This window comes from Podarcis erhardii, assembly GCF_964252035.2.
Source record: "Podarcis erhardii genome assembly, chromosome: 13".
Lineage (NCBI taxonomy): Eukaryota > Metazoa > Chordata > Lepidosauria > Squamata > Lacertidae > Podarcis > Podarcis erhardii.
Window position 1 is genome coordinate 46,272,887 of NC_138502.1, and position 24,110 is coordinate 46,296,996.

General features: G+C 46.9%; 2 protein-coding genes across 2 annotated transcripts in view; both read right to left on the reverse strand.

Moving 5' to 3' along the window:
- LOC309327177 (UDP-glucuronosyltransferase 2A2-like) overlaps positions 1-24,110 on the reverse strand; it is an 81,846-nt gene that overhangs the window by 50,235 nt on the left and 7,501 nt on the right. The window lies entirely within an intron of this gene.
- LOC309327145 (uncharacterized protein) lies at positions 9,980-23,231 on the reverse strand. Its single transcript, XM_081836220.1, has 4 exons — positions 23,175-23,231; positions 22,372-22,465; positions 13,736-19,236; positions 9,980-10,119 (listed from the first exon to the last, which is right to left on the reverse strand). Exons 3-4 carry the CDS (start codon positions 18,952-18,954, stop codon positions 10,026-10,028), a joined length of 5,313 nt encoding a protein of 1,770 aa, XP_081692346.1. The 5' UTR covers positions 18,955-19,236; positions 22,372-22,465; positions 23,175-23,231; the 3' UTR covers positions 9,980-10,025.

Below are 24,110 nucleotides of genomic sequence, written 5' to 3' on the forward strand. Positions count from 1 at the left end.
AAAGCAGAGACATCACCTTGCCAACAAAGGTCCGTATTGTTAAAGCCATGGTTTTCCCAGTAGTGATGTATAGAAGTGAGAGCTGGTCCATAAAGAAGGCTGATCGCCGAAGAATTGGTGCTTTTGAATCATGGTGCTGGAGGAGACTCTTGAGAGTCCCATGGACTGCAAGAAGATCAAACGCATCCATTCTGAAGGAAATCAGCCCTGAGTGCTCACTGGAAGGACAGATCCTGAAGCTGAGGCTCCAGTACTTTGGCCACCTCATGAGAAGAGGAGACTCCCTGGAAAAGACCCTGATGTTGGGAAAGATGGAGGGCACAAGGAGAAGGGGACGACAGAAGACGAGATGGTTGGGCAGTGTTCTCGAAGCTACCAACATGAGTTTGACTAAACTGCGGGAGGCAGTGGAAGACAGGAGTGCCTGGCATGCTCTGGTCCATGGGGTCACGAAGAGTCGGACACAACTAAACGACTGAACAACAACAAACCCTTGGTCTAAATGATTAAGCACCAAAGTTTGAAAAGTGGGGGCTATTTCTATCTATGCAATGTCAAAATACTGGGTGAAAGGGTTCACATACACAACTGGGCTTCCAAGTGGGAAACCCAGATTTTATGGAAGCTTATCAGCAGTTCCTCAATGAGAAAATCAGAAATGGGCAAATATCTCTGATATTTGCATACAGCGTTTGTTCTTCCTCTTCAATATGGAGTCGTAAGGGCAGGTATACTGGGTGTATTTTGGTGTATATTTGTGGTTCCTCTTTTGCTAAATTTGGTATTCATTTCATTTATATCTCAACTTTCTTTCTTTTTTTCATGGAACTCAGGACAGGGTACACAGGGTTCCCAGTCAAATTCCACCCCGGAACTGACCAGGTCCAGACCTCTTTAGCATCTAGAAGGCTGTGACATCACATACCTTCTGACCAAGTCCCGGGCCATATTGTTCCCTTCGCTGTCATGCTAGCCAAAAATTCACTTTGCCTTCCCAAACAAAATATATTCAGAGTCTCCTGACTTACCTGGGTTCACTGAGACCTCCACTTCCTGTCACTGGTAGTAGAGAAACAGGCGTGTCCTCAGGCTTATACGGAGAACAAACACTGCTACTCACTAAGGGAACTTGGCTGTTTATTTTTGACCAAGGTACAAGTGAGGCCCAGAGCCTTTAACTACATCCAGTCAGCCTACCAATATAACGCAAGAATGAACTGGGGGTTCTTATCACCATGCGGCATCTAAAAGGTCCCTCCTACAATTAATAACTTGTCATTCTCTCATTACTATTGAATACACTCTACCACATTCCTTCCCAACAATTTATTAACTCATCACAAACAATTCAAGTCCAGAGGCCCCTCTCTGCTTTGGACCAGGCATGTCCAAAGTCCATTTGGGGGGCCTAATCCGGTTTAATCCAGTCCCTGTGGCAGTTTATTTCCTGGGGTAAAATCCCAAAAAAAAGCTCAACAACAAAAAGTGTGTCCTCCCTAAAAGATGGCATGTGTTGCGGTGAGACCTGGAGACTGACCTCCTGGTTGTGGGCGGGTCTATTGGATAGCCACAACACCCGATTGGTAGGTCCCTCGTTACTGGGTTTAAACTGGCCAATGGGGAGCTGTCTAAATGGGCCGAGGGACCTATATATACCTATGCACGTGACCCAGACCTCGTGCATCGGAACAACCACCCACCTCTCCCTACTTTTAGGGCATTTTGCACTTGACCTTACTATGCCGCCGTGTGTCATCTGTCGTTGGGACAAGTGCATGGCAGGAATTTTCCCCACTTGGCTGATTGGCTGTTGCCATTTGGGTTTCTCCTGCCACGTAGCAAATTGTCACAACTCATAAGGTTGCGGATAGGCACTGGTTCATGTGATAGGGATGGAAGAACAGTCTTGGTATCCATATGTGAAGGGTATTCCGTTAAAGGAATCCAGGGACTCAACTTGGTTTGGTCAACCCCCGAGAGGGGGTTGTGCCCATGCCTGAGTCCAAGGGAGCATCTGGGGAGTGGACATAGTCTGTTCCCGGTCTTTCCACCTACCTCAGGTGTTCACCCTTGGCTGACCTATGATAGAGCTCTGGGTCAATACTACCTGCAAGGGTGCACGGAGCTAGTCGAACCAGAGCCTATGCAACCACTCACTTTCTGTAATCAATAAAGTTGTGGCCTAAATTCTGCTAAAAACCAAAACTATAATTTGAGTCAAATGTGTGTTTATTTGGGGGGGGGGAGGTCTCTGGGTCTCAACACGCAAAAAGGTCAACAAGTTTAATCCTAAAAGAAGCTCAACAACTCTGGGATAAAACCGTAAAAAAAGTTCAACAACTTCAATCCTAAAATGAGGTCAACATCTTTGGTTGGTCCCTTGGTCGGCCCTCACGCATGTTCACTTTGTCAAATCTGGCCCTCTTTGAAAAAAGTTTGGACACTTCTGTAATAGGCCAATGTAGAACTGGTCATGGATCATGTAATTTCAGGTCCTGGTCCACTTCACTCAAAGCGAATTTCAACTTTGCCATGTGGCAGCTGTGCTGGCAATATAATAATAATAATAATAATAATAAATTTTATTTATATCCCGCCCTCCCCAGCCGAAGCCGGGCTCAGGGCGGCTAACAACACTAAAACAGTACAACATTATAAAACATTATAAAAATGGATTAAAATGGATTAAAATCAAAATTGATGGCAACCATAAACTAAAGTTTTGTAAAGATTGCCAGAGGAGGGAGTCAGGCTGCGCCCTGACCAAAGGCCAGGTGGAACAGCTCTGTCTTGCAGGCCCTGCGGAAAGATGTCAAGTCCTGCAGGGCCCTTGTCTCTTGTGAGAGAGCGTTCCACCAGGTTGGAGCCGCAGCCGAAAAAGCCCTGGCTCTAGTTGAGGCCAGCCTAACCTCTCTGTGGCTTGGGACCTTCAAGATGTTTTTATTTGAAGATCGTAAGTTCCTCTGTGGGGCATACCAGGAGAGGCGGTCCCGTAGGTACGAGGGCCCTAGGCCGTATAGGGCTTTGAAGGTTAAAACCAGCACCTTAAACCTGATCCTGTACTCCACCGGGAGCCAGTGCAGCTGGTATAGCACCGGATGAATGTGATCTCTAAGCGAAGACCCCGTAAGGAGTCTCGCTGCAGCATTTTGCACCCGCTGGAGTTTCTGGGTCAGTCTCAAGGGCAGCCCCACGTAGAGCGAGTTACAATAATCCAGTCTGGAGGTGACCGTCGCGTGGATCACAGTGGCTAGGTCGGGGCGTGAGAGGTAAGGAGCCAACTGCTTAGCTTGGCGGAGATGAAAGAATGCCGCCTTTGTTATAGCTGCAATCTGCGCCTCCATAGAGAGGGAGGTATCGAAGATTACACCCAAACTCTTAACGGACGGTGCTGGCACTAATTGCACCCCCGCAAGAGATGGGAGTTGCCCCCTCAGCCCCCTGTCGTCCCGTCCCAGCCAGAGGACCTCTGTCTTCGAAGGATTTAACTTCAGCCGGCTCCCACGTAACCATCCAGCCACAGCCTCCAAGCATCTGATCAGTGTGTCTGGGGCAGAGTCCGGGTGGCCGTCCATCAACAGATAGAGTTGGGTGTCATCAGCATACTGATGGCAGCCCAGCCCAAAACTCCGGACAAGCTGGGCGAGGGGGCGCATAAAGATGTTAAAAAGCATTGGGGAGAGTATTGCACCCTGGGGCACGCCACACACCAAGGAGTGGCGGGATGACAATTCCCCCCCAAGCGCCACCCTCTGTCCCCGACCGGAGAGAAACGAGCGCAGCCATTGAAGGACTGTGCCCTGGATCCCCACGTCGGCCAGGCGGTGGTCCAGGAGTTCGTGATCGACCATGTCGAAGGCTGCTGACAGGTCTAGAAGAATCAGCAGCCCCGACCCGCCTCGATCCAGCTGCCTGCGGAGATCATCTGTTAGGGCGACCAGAGCCGTCTCAGTCCCATGACCAGCGCGGAAGCCGGACTGGAATGGATCAGAGTGATCTCTGAGTGCCTTAAAGGTAGTACCCAATCCATCCTTGCCTTCCACAAGATATGAAACTGACCCTAATTTCTGGAGTACTTTGGATAGAACCCATTCACCTAAACCAGGCATAGGCAAACTCAGCCCCCCAGATGTTTAGGGACTACAACTCCCATCATCCCTAGCTAACAGGACCAGTGGTCAGGGATGATGGGAATTGTAGTCTCAAAACATCCAGAGGGCCGAGTTTACCTATGCCTGACCTAAACAAAGGGAGCCATAGTCCTCACCAAGTCCTTCTGCCTTCTGATAGACCTTACCATGCTAGAACTGAACTGGAACCTGTTCTGCTGGTGTGAGCTCACTGGCCATGATTCAACAGGTTGGGAATATAACAAAAGAAAATGGTGCATGTAGCTGTCTGCTGAAAAACATTGCCAGTATATCACCTGCTTTGTTTCATGCTGTGGTTCAATAATTGAAAAAGGTTGCTGTCTCTGCAAATGTGTGAACTGTACAGTGGTACCTCGGGTTACATACGCTTCAGGTTACAGACTCCGCTAACCCAGAAATAGTATCTCGGGCGTTAAGAACTTTGCTTCAGGATGAGAACAGAAATCGTGCTCCGGCGACGTGGCAGCAGCAGCAGCGGGAGGCCCCATTAGCTAAAGTGGTGCTTCAGGTTAAGAACAGTTTCAGGTTAAGAATGGACCTCCGGAACGAATTAAGTACTTAACCCGAGGTACCACTGGACTTGAAAGCAGACCCGTCAATCTTTACTGATAAACGCAAGAAATTTTGTCACCTATCAAAGCTAACGCCTCCTTTTCTATCCCTGCATATGTTGGTTTTGACTTGAAGAGACATGGAAGCAATGGGTCATTCTCACCTGCATCCTTCAAGGAATAAGCTCCTTTATTCGCACTGTGGAAGCATCACAGGCAAACAGCACTAGAAGAGAAGGATTAAATTATGCCAAGGGCAGAGCCCATCTACCCATAAGGCAGGGTGAAGCGCCCGCCTCAGGCGTCACTGGGCTCCCCCACCGCTTCTGCCACCAGTGAGAGGGAGGTGTTGCTGTTAAAATTCCTGCTCCATGATTGCAGTCATGGGATTTTTGTCTATCACATGACGGTGTATGTTTTGACTCCACAGAGTGGGAAGTGATGGAGACAGGATGTATGTGTTCCTGTGTTCCATGAAGTGGGACTATTGTCCTTTGTTCTTTTTCTCTTTGCTGTCTGATGCTAGAGAGAGAGGGAGCCATGTTGCAGTGCTCCGTGTATGTTTATATGTAAATAAAGTAGATTAGCCAAAATGCCGAGTTGCTGAGGTCTGTTACGCAAAGCTGCGAAGACTCTGCGGATCCTTAAGTGTGCCAGTGTCGGTTGGCATTGGTGGCTGTGATGTTTGGGCTGAAGAAAGCTTATGAAGCTCCCAAACGATCGACCAGGAGGAAGGGAACATGCCCGTCAGGCATGTGTCTCTGCCAGAGTCCTACTCGAGTGTAGGCTGAACTCCTGACAATTCCAGCACATGGCATTGCCGCTCACCCAACCCCCAGGGCAGAAGCCCTCAGCTGCAACTGAGTTTGGTGAGAGCCACATTGCCAATCTACTTGAACCCCTCTGAGAGAGAAGCTGTGCAGCAACACTTTGAAGGAGCAGGGGCAGGAGGAAGCAATTCAGATTTTGCCTCAGGTGGCAAAATGGGATGGGTCCCCCCAGCCAATGGAAATGCTTGCTTAAATAAAACGCCTGCTGGAGCAAACCTATGGAGCAAACCTATGCTTGTCTTTGAAACAGCAGCTCATACAATGTCTGCCTAAACTTTCCCCCACTATTTGATGACTGCCTGTTGATGAAACAAATACCGTATTTTTTGCTCTATAAGACTCACTTTTTCCCTCCTAAAAAGTAAGGGGAAATGTGTGTGCGTCTTATGGAGCGAATGCAGGCTGTGCAGCTATCCTAGAAGCCAGAACAGCAAGAGGGATTGCTGCTTTCACTGTGCAGCGATTCCTCTTGCTGTTCTGGCTTCTGAGATTCAGAATATTTTTTTTCTTGTTTTCCTCCTCCAAAACTAGGTGCGTCTTGTGGTCTGGTGCGTCTTATAGAGCGAAAAAATACAGTATTTATCCGGATTGGGGGAGGGGCACATGCCATTTCCCGTTCACTTCCAGCCCTGCATTAGTGTCCACTATTTTTAAACAACAACAAATAAAAATCAAATCATACTTGGAGCCATTTTTTATTTGCAAATACAGGAGAGTAGCTATGCTTGTTAATGTTTGGACCTTTGCTCTGTTAAATGGAAGACCTGACAAGATTAGCAGGTTTCTGCTTAATGAACAACTTTGCCCCTGCAGAATCAGCTGTATGTTGGCTGGGTAATTTTGTACTGTGATCGAGGACACTTCCAGACAGGGGCTTAATTGGACATTAGCAAGAGGTGTTTTCTCGGTTGGGCCGGCCACCAAGGGAACTCCCATCCAAACTCTGCTGGCATTGGCCAATTAGCTGGCAGCCATGCAATCCAGCCTTCCATTCGCTGGGTCACTTGACATGGACCAAGGACTTATATATTCCTGAGAAAGAGTAAATTTGGGTTAAATAAGGTGGGGAGGGGGTTGGCATTTTGATGTCAATGAGTTTGTGTGGATCCTGCAAACAAGCAAGCATGGAAGGAAGCTTGCTTGACGAAATGTACTAATCTCTGAAACTGGACACTTCCAAATGGTCACTATTTTGGGTGGAATTCGTTCACATCCCAGCATATTCAGGTTGCACAATTAAAGCTGATCTGGAGCTTTTGCAAAATAAGTCCATCTTTCCCAATGATTATCCTCCCAACGGGGAGGTGTACTCAAAAGGATGGTGTGGCACTTGCTTGATGCAATATCATCTACTCTCTCCATGTTGTTGTTTAGTTGTTTAGTCGTTTAGTCGTGTCCGACTCTTCGTGACCCCATGGACCAGAGCACGCCAGGCACTCCTGTCTTCCACTGCCTCCCGCAGTTTGGTCAAACTCATGCTGATAGCTTCGAGAACACTGCCCAACCATCTCGTCCTCTGTCGTCCCCTTCTCCTTGTGCCCTCCATCTTTCCCAACATCAGGGTCTTTTCCAGGGAGTCTTCTCTTCTCATGAGGTGGCCAAAGTACTGGAGCCTCAGCTTCAGGATTTGTCCTTCCAGTGAGCACTCAGGGCTGATTTCCTTCAGAATGGAGAGGTTTGATCTTCTTGCAGTCCATGGGACTCTCAAGAGTCTCCTCCAGCACCATAACTCAAAAGCATCCATTCTTTGGCGATCAGCCTTCTTTTTGGTCCAGTTCTCACTTCCATACATCACTACTGGGAAAACCATAGCTTTAACTGTACGGACCTTTGTTGGCAAGGTGATGTCTCTGCTTTTTTGCTCTCTCCATACATGCACACAAATCAGAATGAAAGCTCACTAAATAGCTGCCGTTGTCTAATCACACTGAAAAAACATCTGGCTGAATGCTCATTAAACATTAAGCCAGTCATCTGGAAGTGATCTCTGATAGGTTTCCATTTTGGGAATGATGCTTTTTGTTACTGGAAAGGTAGCTAATTTTTTTTTTGTTTTCGCTACAAATTAGGAAGCCGAACTACCTTTTAGCTTCTCTGTGGATTTGTTTTAAACCTTTTCCCTGGTACATGATTATTACTATTACAGTGGTACCTCGGGTTAAGTACTTAATTCGTTCCGGAGGTCCGTTCTTAACCTGAAACCACTTTAGCTAATGGGGCCTCCCGCTGCCGCTGCTGCACCATTTCTGTTCTCATCCTGAAGCAAAGTTCTTAACCCGAGGTACTATTTCTGGGTTAGCGGAGTCTGTAACCTGAAGCGTATGTAACCTGAAGCGTATGTAACCCGAGGTACCACTGTATTATTATTATTATTATTATTAATAAATTTCTATACAACCCTTCATCTGAAGATCACAGGGTGGTTTACAATATAAAAACACAATAATACAAACAAAAATAACAAACAAAAGCGAAAGGCCGCCCACCCACACAGTTTAAAAGCCCATATATTGTTTAATCAGCCAAAGGCTTGGGAGAAGAGGAATATTTTCTCCTGGCACCTGAAGATAATGTAACAAAGGTGCTAGGTGAGTCTTCCACAAGCCACCACATAAAATCCATTAGCACCATCAAAGAATTCTCCACAATCAGCTTTTACCTCTCCATTGTTTTCCTCTGTTGTTTTATTATACTGAGTTAATTCTTTCTGAAAATAAAAATTTTCAAAAGGAAAAGATCAGAGCAGTACCCTTAGTGCTCTGCAGTTGACAGACTTCTAGTTTTGTTCTTGTTCATCAATTTAATGGCTGATCTAGATGGCAACATCTGCCTGGTCCCTTCTATTATTATCAATAGCATTCCTCTGGCTGTCATTAGCAACCATTTTGACCAGCTCTCTAATAGTTGTACACTTTGGACAGCTATTCTCGCAGAGCCTTCTTTTCTGCTTTCCACTCTAGATGTCTTCCCGACCATGTTCAAAGCATTCATGTAGCCATCCCTGAATCTCTCCATTGTGATACTTACTTACTCTGTAATCCAAACCATGCCTACTCAGAATTCAATGGGTCTTACTCCCAGGTGAGTGGGGTGAGGAATGCAGCCTTAGATCGCCTTATTTCATAGTCCAGTTCTCCCAGGGGATTTATCAGGTATGCTGGATGTTCAGATATGATTTTGACCCAAGTGGTTACAATCATGACATACTGTGAGAGATAACATGACCCAATTCATCCCAGTACATCTCATGCCGAATAATACACCAGAGTTAGTAGGTCATACAGCGGGTGGCGTTGTGGTCTAAACCACTGAGCCTCTTGGGCTTGCCAATCGGAAGGTCAGCGGTTTGAATCCCCACAATGGGGTGAGCTCCCGTTGCTCTGTCCCAGCTTCTGCCAACCGAGCAGTTTGAAAGCATGCCAGTGCAAGTAGATAAATAAGTACCACTGAGGTGGGGAGGTAAACAGTGTTTTCATGTGCTCCGGCTTCTGTCACAGTGTCCCGTTGTGCCAGAAGCAGTTTAGTCCTGCTGGCCACATGACCTGGAAAGCTGTCTGTGGACAAACGCCAGCTCCCTCGTCCTGAAAGCGAGATGAGTGCCACAACCCCATAGTCCCCTTTGACTGGACTTAACCGTCCAGGAGTCCTTTACCTTTACCTTTTACCCTGTGTTTCCTATGTGGTATTTCCTGTTGTGAGATTGTAAAATGTGTTTCCCATTGTGGCTTTGTATGCTGTTCAGAGAGGCCTGACCTCCCCTCTGTCAATCAAACAAATCCTCATTTTCCTGCACACATTTTCTCAAACAGGCATTGTCCGTATGCATTGGCTCAGTAAGAAGAAGAGTTTGGATTTGATATCCCACTTTATCACTACCCAAAGGTGTCTCAAAGCGGCAAACAATCTCCTTTTCCCTTCCTCCCCCACAACAAACACTCTGTGAGGTGAGTGGGGCTGAGAGACTTCAGCGAAGTGTGACAAGCCCAAGGTCACCCAGCAGCTGCATGTGGAGGAGCGGAGACGCGAACCCGGTTCCCCAGATTAGGAGTCTACTGCTCTGAACCACTACACCACACATATTAACAAATCCTGTATAGGTCCCACCTTACTATAGTCACTCTAGTATGCTATGTGCAGTGACACGGGTGGTGCTGTGGTCTAAACCGTTGGGTACATCCTGAGTGTCTACATCTGTTGTCACTAACTGGCCTTTCCCCATGCTGTTGAATCCATGACTAAAATATTTGAAGTGGGATTACAGGGGTGTTGACTTACAGCTGCATTACAGACAAAACATGCACACGCATGGACTGTGCGCCATCCCACAGCCTTTCTGCAACTAAAATGTGCACCAGTTGTTCCTGTATTTTCCCCTAATGACAGCTTCGCACGCCTCTGCCTGCTTCTCTGTTTGCTCACCCACCTACAGAAATAGACGTTGGTTACGTTTCTGGTATTTCACAATCCTTTATTTCTTTAAATTCAAGAATTCACTATTTCTTTTCATTGCTAGTTTGACGCTTTGGAGACATCTTTACGTGTAAGTGCACGGACACTGGCGCTGCTCGCTTCGGTCCCCTTGGTACCCTGGAACACAAGAAAAGGGAACATTAGGAAGGGTTTTCAGATGCAGGTAACCATTTTGAGGGCAGCCCCTTTGCGTGGTGAACAGTCACAATTCGTTCAGCCCTCTGTTGCTCTCTGGCCAAAACAGGCCATGCTTGTTTTTGAAAGAATATGAAGACCCTCCAAACCTATTTTGCACCAGCATGTCAAGGTGGAGTATTAAAATAGTCGGGGAAAGAATCATAGAACTGTAGAGTTGAAAGAGACTCTGAGGCTCATCTGGTCCAATCGACTGCAAAGCAGGAAGATGCAGTTGTCCCATACGGGGAATGAACCTGCAACCTTGGCATTATCGGCACCATGTTCTAACCAACTGAGCTATCCAGGCTCATTTCTCAGAGACAAGAATGGAACACATGGAACACATGAACACAGGTGATCTCTCTTTCAGCTCTCACCTTCAATTCTCTGGTGGTTGTGGGGGTTGGGAAAAGACTAATGGGATGGATCCACACGAAGCTACACTTTGGTCCCAGTGAAATGATTTTATTTATTTATTACATTTCTATACTGTCATCCAAAGATCACAGGGCAGTTTACAATATACCGTATTTTTTTGCTCTATAAGACTCACTTTTTCCCTCCTAAAAAGTAAGGGGAAATGTGTGTGCGTCTTATGGAGTGAATGCAGGCTGCGCAGCTATCCCAGAAGCCAGAACAGCAAGAGGGATCGCTGCTTTCACTGCACAGCAATCCCTCTTGCTGTTCTGGCTTCTGGGATTCAGAATATTTTTTTTCTTGTTTTCCTCCTCCAAAAACTAGGTGTGTCTTGTCGTCTGGTGCGTCTTATAGAGCGAAAAATACAGTAAAAACAATTCTGTACCAACCTATCAGCATTTATTTACCAAAGCCAGGCTAAATGTATTTCCTCTGGAAGTTCTAAATGGTAGGCTGAGAGGCAACCCTTATCCGAACAGGCTTTGTTTATGTTCTCAGGACGTCGATTGCATGAAGCATATCTTACTGCAATTGTGGGCAGTATGGGCAAGCAGGGACGTGGGTGGTGCTGTGGGTTAAACCACAGAGCCTAGGACTTGCCAATCACTAGGTCGGCGGTTCGAATCCCCGTGATGGGGTGAGCTCCCGTTGCTCAGTCCCTGCTCCTGCCAACCTAGCTGTTCAAAAGCACGTCAAAGTGCAAGTAGATAAATAGGTACCGCTCTGGCGGGAAGGTAAACGCCGTTTCCGTGCACTGTGCTGGTTCACCAGAAGCGGCTTAGTCATGCTGGCCACATGACCCAGAAGCTATACGCTGGCTCCCTCGGCCAATAAAGCGAGATGAGCACCACAACCCCAGAGTCAGCCACGACTGGACCTAATGGTCAGGGGTCCCTTTACCTTTACCTTTTATGGGCAAGCAAGGGATCAAACCCCTACAGGCAAATCTGCCGGGAAAATCTGAAGCCTCCGATATTAAATATCTTTTGGGTGACAGGTCTAATGATATTACGCTGGCCGTGGCAAAGTTTCTTTCGGAAGTCAAAAGAAACAAAGACCATCAAGCTCGAAACAAAACACAATGACCGCCCCAGTTTCTCTCTCTTTTGTGGTTGGCTGTCTTAACTGTATTTTGTTCTGAAATTGTTCTATGGGTCTTTGGACCGCAATAAAGATTTATTTATTATTATACCAAAACACGAAACTGCACTGCATACTACTAACAAACAAAACAGGAACAACCCCCTACTCCACCCGCACACAGTGTAAAAGGCTGTAGATTGTTTAATAAGCCAAAGGCCTGGGAGAAGGGGGATGATTTTGCTTCGGACTTCAAGATATGTAATGAAGGCAACAGGCGAGTCTTCCTGGGGAAAGCATTCTACAAATGGGGAGCCATCGCAGAAAAGGCCTGTTCTCATGTTGCCACCCTCTGGACCTCTCATGTAGGAGGCTCACAAAGAAAGACCTTGGATTATTATTGCAGGGTACAGGTTGGTTCCTACAGGGAAAGGCGGTCCTTGAGGTACTGCAGTCCTGAACAATTTAAGGGTTTGTAGGTCAGAACCAGCACTTTGAATTGGGCCTGCAAACTACTTGGCAGCCAGTGCGGTCAGACCAGGACCTGTGTAATATGATCAAACCATCTTGTCCCAGTGAGCAACCTAGCTGCTGAATTTTGCACCAACTGAAGTTAAGAACCTGTTGATTTCAGTGGGAACTAAATGCGACTCACTTAATCTGGATCCATCCAATTGCCTTACAAGGGAAGCCTCCACACTAGCAGTTTAGTCTGGAATGAACATAATAAAACACTCAGTTTTTATGGGGAATCCAGACAGTGTCATTCATTGTCAACTCATTGTATTCCTACTAAGTCCTCCTGAGCTATAAGTTTCCTGTTCAGATTTCATTGCTTTCTGTCTACTCACAGGACAACCTATCTAAAGTGGGGGGGGGCGCCACTTCCACACTAGCTGTTAGCATATTGGCAGTATCCCAGGCACAAATTTCTGCTTGACTTGTACAACTCCCAGTTTTCATCCACTGTTAATGCATTTTTTTATTTTAAAAAAAATCAGGTGAGACCTGCTAGGGCCAGCAGAGATGCAAAAACTTTGCTGTTTCAAAGCAGAACTCTTAAGTTTTTGACATTTCTTGGCGGGGTGCTCTATTTACCCCATGGCCAGAGGAGCAAGGCGACACTTCCGGCGGGATCCCCACGAGAGCCCCGCAAAATTACACAGAGGCCTTGCACAATCTCGCAGGGCTCTTGCAAGATCTCGCCGGATCCTGGAAGCCGCTGATGTGCGACCCCAGAAAGGGGGAAGGAGGGAAGGGGGCAGTGGCGCACAACATGTGCACAGTGCAGCGCGTTCCTGTTTTGCCTCAGTCGGTGATATGGGACAGACCTGCCTGTGTGCACAAGTCCCCCTCAGCAATTAATAAGGCAAGAAGGCAACCATGTGCTGGCGGGTAAATCCCTGCAATGCTCACGGAGAGGAGCTATGCTTTGCCTGCCTCCCTGTCTGTGCCTGCTCATTTTGGAGCTAGGTTGCTCTGCCACTTTTGCCGGGACAGGGATCCCCACGGAAGCCGGCGCCTACATGGGGACGCCTGGTTGCACCCTCTCAGAATTTTGTGCCCAGGGCCACGGCCCCTCTGGCTACGCCACTGAGGCTTGCTTTAAAACCTCTCCCCAATGCTCCAGCTTTGTATGTACAGTGGTACCTCTGGTTATGTACTTCATTCGTTCCGGAGGTCTGTTCTTAACCTGAAACTGTTCTTAACCTGAAGCACCACTTTAGCTAATGGGGCCTCCTGCTGCTGCCGCACCGCCGGAGCACGGTTTCTGTTCTCATCCTGAAGCAAAGTTCTTAACCCGCGGTACTATTTCTGGGTTAGTGGAGTCTGTAACCTGAAGTGTATGTAACCTAAAGCATATGTAACCTGAGGTACCACTGTACAGGGAGCAATTAACATGGGGAGCCCACCTTCCGCTTCAAATGGTGCAGGTCAGTAGCAGGTTTCTACTCATGTGCTTTAGCTGTCAACCTCTGAAGCTGAGGTTGACCGCAAAGCGGAAATGAAAACCATCACAGCACAGTAAAGCTACAGCAGAGCAGTATTCGTCTCCTACCTTTTGGCTGCCACGTGATCACGCATAATCGGGGCCCTTTCTTTCACATGGAGGTCTTGAAAAGAAGTCTGGACTTGGGCCTCCGCAAATATGCGAGATGCACGCCATTTCTTCTCCCGGGGTATTTCGACAAACGAGGTCTGGACCTGGGCTTCAGCAAACGCAGGAGCTTTCGACTTTTTCGGCACTTTAGAAACTTGTTTTGGTTTCTTCCCTTCAGGTTTCGTCGCCTCTGCAATCTCCACCTGGCTGTCTTCCAGCTTTGGGAATAAAGGTAAATCCTCAAGGTGAAGCTGAAGTTGGTCAGTTTGCTTTTGAACCTCAGCCTCCTCTCGTGTGGTCCATAATTCCAGCAGTGTTTTTTCCATCGAAGCTCTTTTCTGCTCTGCAAGGTCAGAGTGCTGCTCCTCTGCGTACAGCGATGCAGGTGAGGGTGGTCGAACTGGGCTGGGAATTTCTGATGCAGCAGGAGATGCAGGAGTGTATGGTAAGACAGGAGAAACAGCGGAGTGGGAGGAAGCTGGAGAAGCAGCAGGGCGAGAGAGGGCAGGAGAGACAGTGCGAGAGAGGGCAGGAGAGACAGCAGTGCGAGAGTGGGCGGGAGAGGCAGTGCGAGAGAGGGCAGGAGAGACAGCAGTGCGAGAGTGGGCGGGAGAGACAGTGGTGCGAGAGTGGGCGGGAGAGACAGCAGTGCGAGAGAGGGCAGGAGAGACAGCAGTGCGAGAGTGGGCAGGAGAGACAGCGGTGCGAGAGAGGGCAGGAGAAACAGCAGTGCGAGAGAGGGCGGGAGAGACAGCAGTTTGTGATGGAACAGGGCTCAAAGATGTGTGTGATGAGACAGGAGTTACAACTTTGGCACTTGCCAAACTGGTCTTTGAAGACTGCTCCTGCGCTATGGGTAATTCTTCTGGTGTCTGCATATCAGGCTGGGAGGTCTGGTCCTTGCTGTCACTTGGTGATGGGGGAAGTGACTTTGGAACATCCACTGGCTTCATCGTCTCGGGCATTTCAGGTAAGGAAGTTGGCTCCTTAGGTTCAATTGGGGGAGGAAATTCAGGAGCTGTATCTACTGAGTCAGGCATGGGTGACTGTATTGGGCTTTCAGCTTGTGATGGGAGAAGCACCTCCTTGGTGCCCTGTGGCAAATCTGCCAGGGAACTTTGCATCTCAGCGTCAGCTCGCTCTTTTTTCCGCCATATGTCAGAGAAGGAGGTTTGCACCTGGTTGTCAATTCTGCCTGGAGGATGAGCCTCTTTTATCTCAACCACAGCTGGCTCAATTGGGCTTTCAGACTGTGGTAGGAGGGGCACTACCTTGGTGACCTGTGGCAAATCTCCCAGAGAACTTTGTATTTCAGCATCCGCTTGTTCTTTTTCCCGCCATGTGTCAGAGAAGGAGGTTTGCACCTGGTTGTCCATTCTGGTCGGAGGAGGAGCCTCCTTTATCTCAACCACAGCTGGCTCAATTGGGGTTTCAGACTGTGGCAAATTTCCCAGGGAACTTTGTATTTTAGCATCCGCTCGCTCTTTTTTCTGCCATATGTCAGAGAAGGAGGTTTGCACCTGGTTGTCCATTCTGGCTGGAGGAGCAGCCTCTATAATCTCAACCACAGCTGGCTCAATTGGGCTTTCAGACTGTGGTAGCAGAGGCACCTCCTTGGTGCCTTGTGGCAAATCTGCCAGGGAACTTTGCATCTTAGCATCCGCTCGTTCTTTTTTCCGCCATATGTCAGAGAAGGAGGTTTGCACCCGGTTGTCCATTCTGGCTGGAGGAGCAGCCTCTATAATCTCAACCACAGCTGGCTCAATTGGGCTTTCAGGCTGTGGTAGGAGGGGCACCACCTTGGTGACTTGTGGCAAATCTGCTAAGGAACTTTGCATCTTAGCATCCGCTCGTTCTTTTTTCCGCCATATGTCAGAGAAGGAGGTTTGCACCTGGTTGTCCATTCTGGCTGGAGGAGCAGCTTCTTTTATCTCAACCTCAGGTGGCTCAGTTGGGCTTTCAGGCTGTGGTATGAGGGGCACCACCTTGGTGACTTGTGGCAAATCTGCCAGGGAACTTTGCATCTTAGCATCCGCTCGTTCTTTTTTCCGCCATATGTCAGAGAAGGAGGTTTGCACCTGGTTGTCAATTCTGCAATCCTGAGCAGCCTCTTTTATCTCAACCTCAGGTGGCTCAGTTGGGCTTTCAGGCTGTGGTAGGAGGGGCACCACCTTGGTGACTTGTGGCAAATCTGCCAGGGAACTTTGCATCTTAGCATCCGCTCGTTCTTTTTTCCGCCATATATCAGAGAAGGAGGTTTGCACCTGGTTGTCCATTCTGCCTGGAGGACGAGCCTCTTTTATCTCAAGCTCAGGTGGCTCAGTTGGGCTTTCAGGCTGTGGTAGGAGAGGCACCACCTTGGTGACTTGTGGCAAATCTGCCAGGGAACTTTGCATCTCAGCATCCACTCGTTCTTTTTTCCGCCATATGTCAGAGAAGGAGGTTTGCACCTGGTTTTCCATTCTGGCTGGAGGAGGAGCCTCCTTTATCTCAAGCTCAGCTGGCTCAAGTGGGCTTTCAGACTGTGGTGGGAGAAGAGGCACAACCTTGTTGCCCTGTGGCAAATCTGCCAGGGAACTTTGCATCTCAGCATCCACTCGTTCTTTCTTCCACCACCTGTCAGAGAAGGAGGTTTGCACCTGGTTGTCAATTCTGCCTGGTAGAGGAGCCTCTTCCATCTCAAGCATAGGTGGCTCAATTGGGCTTTCAGACTGTGGTGGGAGAAAAGGTTCTTCCATGGGTTCTGGCACATCTATCCAAGAAGTTTGCTTCTGAGCATTATGGAGTTCTTTTGCCTTCCAAATGTCAAGGAGAGAGGTTTGCATCTGAGCATCCAGTAGGGCTGGTGGAGGAGACTGTTCTTCCTCAGGCATGAAGTAGTCAGATGGGCTTTCAGACTGTGGTGAGAGAAAAGGATCTTCCACATCTGTTGGGAAATCCATCCAAGAAGTTTGGATCTGGGCATCATGGAGCTGTTTTGCCTTCCATATGTCAAGAAGGGAGGTTTGTGACTGGATGTCCTTTTGTGATGAGGGGAAAGCTTCTGATTCTTCCTTGTCAAATTCCAGTGAAGTTTGCTGTTGAACATCAGAATGCAAGCGTGATGAACGCCATGAGCTCCCCGCAGGTATTTCAACATTTGAGGTTTGCACTTCAGCATTGGTTGGTTGCGCCAGAGGAAGCTCTTTTTGTGCCTCTAGGAAATCAGAGATGGAGCGTTGTGCCTGAGTACCAGTTCCCACTTCAAAGTCACTTTGTAATGGGGGGAAATATGTTCCTTCAGGATCCGTTAAGTCCGTCTCAGATGCCTTCTGCTGCATGTAGTCTTTTGATTTCCCCAGATCAAGAAAAGATGTCTGCACCAGCTTGTCAACCTGTTCAGTGGGAGAAGGCCTGATTCCTTGCTGTAGAATTTTGTCTACTGAAGTCTGTGTTTCAATATCCATTTGTTCCTTTGCTTTCCAAAAGTCAAAATCTGATGTTTGTGCATGGCTATCAACTAGTAATCCATGAGGGAACTCCTCTGTTTCGGCTTCATCGAAGCCGCAAGTCTGGTTCTGGGCTTCAGCTAACTCTCTTGCTCGCCATATTTCAAGCAAGGATGTTTGGGTCTGGTTGGCCTTCTGCACTTGGGGAAAGGATTCCGCTTTTTCCACGGGTACTTTAAGCCCTGAAGTCTGCACCTGAGCTTCGGTTTGCAAACGTGATTCACGCCACTTGTTTCCATATGGTATTTCAACATGCGATGTTTGTACCTCACTGTCAATTGTTGGCGTCCAAAGAGGCTCTTTTTGAGAGGCTGATGTCTGAACTTCTGGGAGTTCGTGATACCATTTACGGATCTGAGCTTCCATCACCTGTGGGGTAATAAGGTACTCCTTCCCTTCTGTTAAAGGTTCCTGATTATCATCCCCACCCTCAATCAATGACAAAGAAGAGTACTTTTGAAAATCAGTGTCTGAGACCTTCTTCTGGGGTTCAGCATGTGACATGGAAGCGTAGCTTTGGAAATCACTGTCCAATATCTTCTCTGGAGTTTTTGCAAATGATGCAGAATGGGACTTTGGGAAATCAGTGTCTGAGGTCCTCTCCTGGGGTTTGATATATGACGCAGAAGAGGACTTTCGGAAGAGAGTGTCTGTTGACCTATCTGACAAAAGTTTATTGATGAGTTCTACCTCAGATGTTTGTATCTGGGCCTCCTTGGTTGTTGACTTGGGAGAAAGCAACCTTGCCAGTTCATAATCTGAGGTTCTAAGCACTTGTGCCGAAGATGGACGCTTCTTCAGCAGCAGCTCATCACTTAAGATCTGGCCTTGGACCTCGGAGTTTGACCAAGAAGAAGCCTTCCTCAGTAATTCAGGACTTGAAGTTTGCATGTGGGGTTCACCCACTGACAGAGAGGAAGCTTTCTTTAGTAACTCGGCACGGGAAGCTGATTCCATGCTCTGAATCCGGGATAGCAAAGAAAGCTTCTTTAGCAGTTCAATGGTGGAGGTTTGCACCTGTGCATCAGATCGTGGCTGTAATGTATGCCATTGCTTCCACTGCCGAAGCAATGTCTCAGATGTCTGCATAGCTCTTTCAGCCCGTTCAGACGGCAGAGGTGCCTCTTCTATAGAAAAAAGGGATTCCACTTCTCCTGCTGTCTCCTCGCCTTTTCCTAACCCAAGCATTGGCCGTTGTTCTGTCATAGAAGCAAAGGACGTTTGCACCTGGGCCGCAGTATTTAACCGCGCAGAACGCCAGTCGTTGCCAGGCGGTATTTCCACAGGTAAAGTTTGTACCCCAGTATCAATATATACGGGATATATCGCGCTTTGTTCTATCACTGATGACTGGGGTGATAGCTTACTCTGGGGCTCAGAAGAGGATGCATACTCTCTTTCTGACATGTAGTCCGAAAACGAAGTCTGCAGCTGAATGTCGATTTCCGAAGGAACTCTTATGTCAAGATGTGAGGTCTGCACCTGGGCCTCAGATAACATGGGCAGAGAGGGAAACTTCTCTAACAACTCTAGATAGGAAGAAGAGGACAGGGCAGATCCTGCAAAAGATGCCACAGACCTCCTTTCTGGCAACGAGCTGAACGAGGTTTGGGCATGCATCTCCTTTTCTCCAGGTAACGAAAGCAAGGATGTTTGCACCTGAGCTTCCGCCTCTCTTGGCAATTCCATAAATGAAGTTTGCACTTGAGCGTCATTTTCTACCGGGGTTGGAGACCGCAGGGAGAGAAATGAAGTTTGCGCCTGGGCCTCCCTTCCTCTTGGTAGGCTCGAAAACGAGGTTTGGACCTGAACGTCTGCCTCGGATGACGTCTCTATCTCTGGAATGAGTATAGCCGTCCTTGAGGTTTGCTGCTCTACTTCTTTGTGTAATCGAGACCACCTCCACCTATTTCCTTCTGGGATATCCACTTTTGAAGTTTGTATCTCATTCTCAACATACAAGCCATCTTCCTGTTTGGGGAAAGAAATAGTATGTATGTATGACCACCGACACCTTACATTCAAAATAAGAGTTGACTTACGAAGTTAAAGAGACACCCTTTTTGCTGATAGGCAGGCAAGGGTCTGGGCTCTTAACCAGATGCATTACTTGAAAGCCCTTAGGATGGGTGAGAGCGGGGAAGAACATAATGTGAGAAATTGGCAGCCCAACCTGACAGATGCATATTCTTGCTAGTTAGCATCAGAAGGGGCTAAGTCCGCAGAGCTGTATTGCTGATAGGTAGATAGACCATAGAAAAACAATTGGTAGAGAGGACTCTGTGTGATGCCATTTCCCCTTCCTCTCCTGGAGAGGAAGGAGCATATATCACTTCCTGTTCCTCTCACTCTGCCTTGGACCAGAGTTGGATGCTCTGAAACTGACACATGCCTGAAGCTGGTTATACTGTAATATTTTGCCTGCATAGTTTTTACTGATAGAACCAATGCATGATTATAAAGTTAATCTTACTTTTACACTTATTTTACAAGTTGTTGCCTGATTTTTTTAAGTTAAAATTTCACAGAGATATATCAAACATGAATCATAAAAACAAGATTCCAAGGAATCTCCTGGACTTCCGTCCTCCCCTTTGTGGGTCCTATTATAAATCATTTCCCCCTGCATCTTTTATTATGATCCAAATCTTTTACATCTCCACTGTGTCCAGAATTCGCCCTTAAACTACAAGTGATATTCTAATCCTACTAAGGATTTTAACTGTTTACAGTGGTCTTTTAAGATAAATTATAAATTTTCCCCATTCCATATTAAAATTTTGGTCTTCCTGATTTCTGATTCTTCCGGTCATTTTAGCCATTTCAGTATAGTCCATCACCTTCATCTGCCATTCTTCTCTGGTAGGAAATTTATCTTCTTTTTATCTCTGGAAAGTTGTTGCCTGGTTCTTTATTAAGCAGGGTAAGAGGAGGGAAGCCAGCTTACTTCATAAACGTAAAGGGACCCCTGACCATTAGGTCCAGTCATGACCGACTCTGGGGTTGCGGTGCCCATCTCGCTTACTGGCCGAGGGAGCCGGCGTACAGCTTCCGGGTCATGTGGCCAGCATGACTAAGCCGCTTCTGGCGAACCAGAGCAGCACACAGAAACGCCGTTTACCTTCCCGCCGGAGCAGTACCTATTTATCTACTTGCACTTTGACATGCTTTCGTACTGCTAGGTTGGCAGGAGCTGGGACCGAGCAATGGGAGCTCACCCCGTTGCGGGGATTCGAACCGCCGACTTTCTGATCGGCAAGTCCTAGGCTCTGTGGTTTAACCAACAGTGCCACCCACATCCTGGACTCAAAACAAGGTTTTACAGCCTAATTCCTATGCTTTTACTTTTACTGCCAAGGATGGGACTTGGAAACTCTGTTGAACCCACACATGTGGGAGCCTGGAGGGATAAATAGCAATTAATATATCCTCTCCTTGTTAGGATTGCCCTACTCGCATGTAGGACCCTGGCAGAAACACATGCCCAACTGGCATGTTCTCTCCCTCCTGGTCGATCGTTCGGGAGCTTCAAAAGCTTTCTCCAAACCGAACAGCACAGCGACTGATACCAAGAGGCATTAGCAAGCTTAGGGATCCTGCAGAGTATCTGCAGTTCGCGTAGCAGACTCAATAGCTCAGCATTTTGGCTAATCTACTTTTTTTTACATATAATACACTCGGAGCATTCTGACTTAGCTCCTTCCTCTTTCTCATCAGACAGCAAAGAGAAAGAAACAAAGGACAATAGTCCTACATTCCGGAACACAGTAGTACAAAACTTCCTGTCTCCGTCACTTCCCACACTGTGGAATGAAAACATACACCATCCTGTGTTCGACAACAATCCCATGACTGCAAGCACGGAGCAAGAATCCTAACACTCCTACCCATAGCACACATAAATGCTACTATTCTTTTTACGCTGCACTGAACTGGTGATTTAGCAACCAAAAAGAGCTAAGCAGTCGTGTCAGTTCTGAGCATACACACACTATAGATATTCCCTCTACCTGAGAAATCCTCTCTAGCTTCAGCCTTCGTCCTCTACAACCCACTGTATGCTTTACGGAAAGCCATGGCAATTAACCAGGCCTAAAACTGATGCAGTGGGAGAAAATTATATGAATATGATATATCAGTGGTACCTAACACAGAGTAAAGGGGCAAAAATGTATAAATCTAAATAAAATAAGTGTTGGAAATGTAAAAGAACATTATTTTTATCATATGTGGTGGTCTTGTAGTAAGGTTAAAGCTTACTGGTAAAGGATATATAATGAATTGAAAAAGATGTTTAAAATAACATTTGTTTAAAAACAAAACAAAAAAACACCCAGAAGCCTTCCTTTGGGGAATTATAGGGACAGAACTACCCAAGCTGTATAGAAATTTATTCATGTATGCGACTACAGCGGCAAGAATGTTACTTGCCCCAAAATGGAAAGAAGAAAAAATCCCAAATAAGAAGTATGGGTACAAAAACTTGTGGGATATGCAGAAATGGCAAAACTTACCAGAAAAATAAGAAATCCAGCTAACAAACTTTTTATAAAAGAATGGAAATGGTTTATTGGATATTTACAAATAAACTGTAAACAGATAAGAACATCGGCAGGATTCTTGCAATAACCTGCAGTTTTATAATACAGTGTCATTGTGGGCAGGTGGGGATTCAATACTGTGTCACCTCCACAACTGAGACCATGAGCACACACCTGACTTCCCACAGTAGGCAGGATGTTGTCCTGCGATGGGGCGTGGGGTGTGTGGACATTAAGGACTGCAGTGTCTAATTTTGTGTTGTGCCATGCCTCCCCCAGCAATGGTGTTTTACGTTGCAAACCCCCCCCCCCCAAGCCTGCCATGGTGGCCATTTTGTAACTTCTCAAAATGGGCCCAAAAGGTTGGTGACCCCAGGAGCAACAAAATTTTTAAATCTCAAAGGTACCAGAAGGTGCCTTGCTCTTTGGCCACCACAAATTAACACACCTTCCTCAAATGTGTTGGTATGAAAGACTATATCTGTATACCACCTGAAACAAATGTTCTCTAAGCAGTCCATCTGAATTAGGGATGGCAATATAATGAAGATATAGAATAAATTACCGGGTCCTGGCCTGGCTCTATCTCTGAGGGGTCTGGTTCGGACGGGTCTAGCTCTGAGGGAGGCTTGAATTGCTCAGACGAAGCAATATTAAGGCTGAAAGACACAAGGCAACAAAATAATTTCAGGGCTTGTAGGACAGACAGTGATAGTAACCAAAACTTTAATATGTATTAACGGATGTGAAAATGTTTTCTTAAAGTGGGGGATAAGAGGGGATGTCCAAGTCAGAACAATTTCGTCCATAAATGCAGGCCACCCAGAATTCCTCCAACTTGCCCTATGGTCCTGATGACTCCCAGCAACACAGCTGGCTATCACTGGTGGAAAACCTACTATGTCTCTCTCTTACAAATGTAACTTCAACTTGTGCTAGGGAACCCAATCTGATTGCTAGTGTTCTTGTCTGCTATTGCAGACACACAACGCACCACACTGAGGGCCTCTGTTTTACTGGGCAGTATTTGCATTTTTTAGGTTGCACAAGCAGGTGTCACAATGCAGAGTAACACTTGCCTCAAATAAGTCACCTCCTTCAAGCATGCATTGTTCAGCTCCATTGTTCTCACCTGGGTTGAATAGTTTATGCAAAATATATGCAACTGGGTGACTTGCTCTTCAACAAGCTCTCCATACCCTACAGTTTTAACTTGCAAGCAGTTTGATGAAACCCATATAATGGGTTGGTACATTCACTAAATTCCTGTTCTGTATCAATGAGACATACATCTCATGCCTGGGCCAAACATCCAAAGGGCGTACATGGTTCCCTTGCGTTCACTAAGAAAAGGGAGGTGTAGCTCACCATGTTGAAGACTGCGTTTCTGGTGGGCCAGTACAACAGAAAAATTTTCTCCAGCCTCCTATAAAAACAGACAGAAGTAAAAATAAGCTTTAGCCTGTGTTTCTCACAGGAATCCATCCTCAAAACCAGATAGGAACATATGATGTCCCTACCATCTGCCAAGGCTATAATAAAAACTAGGTTGTGGGATATTGAACACCAGGAACTTACAGTAGCAGCAAAGAAAACATGCTCCCCTCTTTATTTTCAACTTTCTTGGGCTCATGAAACTAACCATAATTACCTTGAATTTTTGCTTAACCTTCAAGAAAGAAGGGCATTTTCGCTGGCCATTCAAATCCATCAAACCTCCTTTGGGGAAGGTTCTCAGGCAGGGTGGAAGAAGAAAGAACTCGCCCATGTGAAGACCACCTGGTGGAAACCCTTACACATATGGTTCTCAATTGTAAACTATATGCTGATCTCCGTCAGCAATTTCTAGATCAACTCTGCATCCCCAAATAGAAACCAGAGTTGGAGGTCATACATTTTCTATTACTGGGGAATGATCAGGAGCTCACCAAGTTAGTGGCTAGATATCTCTAAATACACTGCAGACATCTGATCTCCCTGGAGACCAAGAGATGTGACGCTAGACTGCTCTGCCTCCTTTCTTTTAGCAAAGGTTTTGTGCCACTGGGGAAGGGGTAATTCTGTATTGATTTGTTTTGGATGTTTGTATGTGATGCCAATAAAAGGTTTATTACAGCGGTGCCTCGCAAGACGAAAAGAATCCGTTCCGCGATTCTCTTCGTCTAGCGGTTTTTTCGTCTTGCGAAGCAAGCCCATTGACGGCTTAGCGGATTAGCGCTATTAGCGGTTTAGCGGCTTTTAGCGGCTTAGCGGATAAGCGGCTTAGCGGCTTAGAAAAAGGGAGGGGGGAAAGGAAAAAAACCC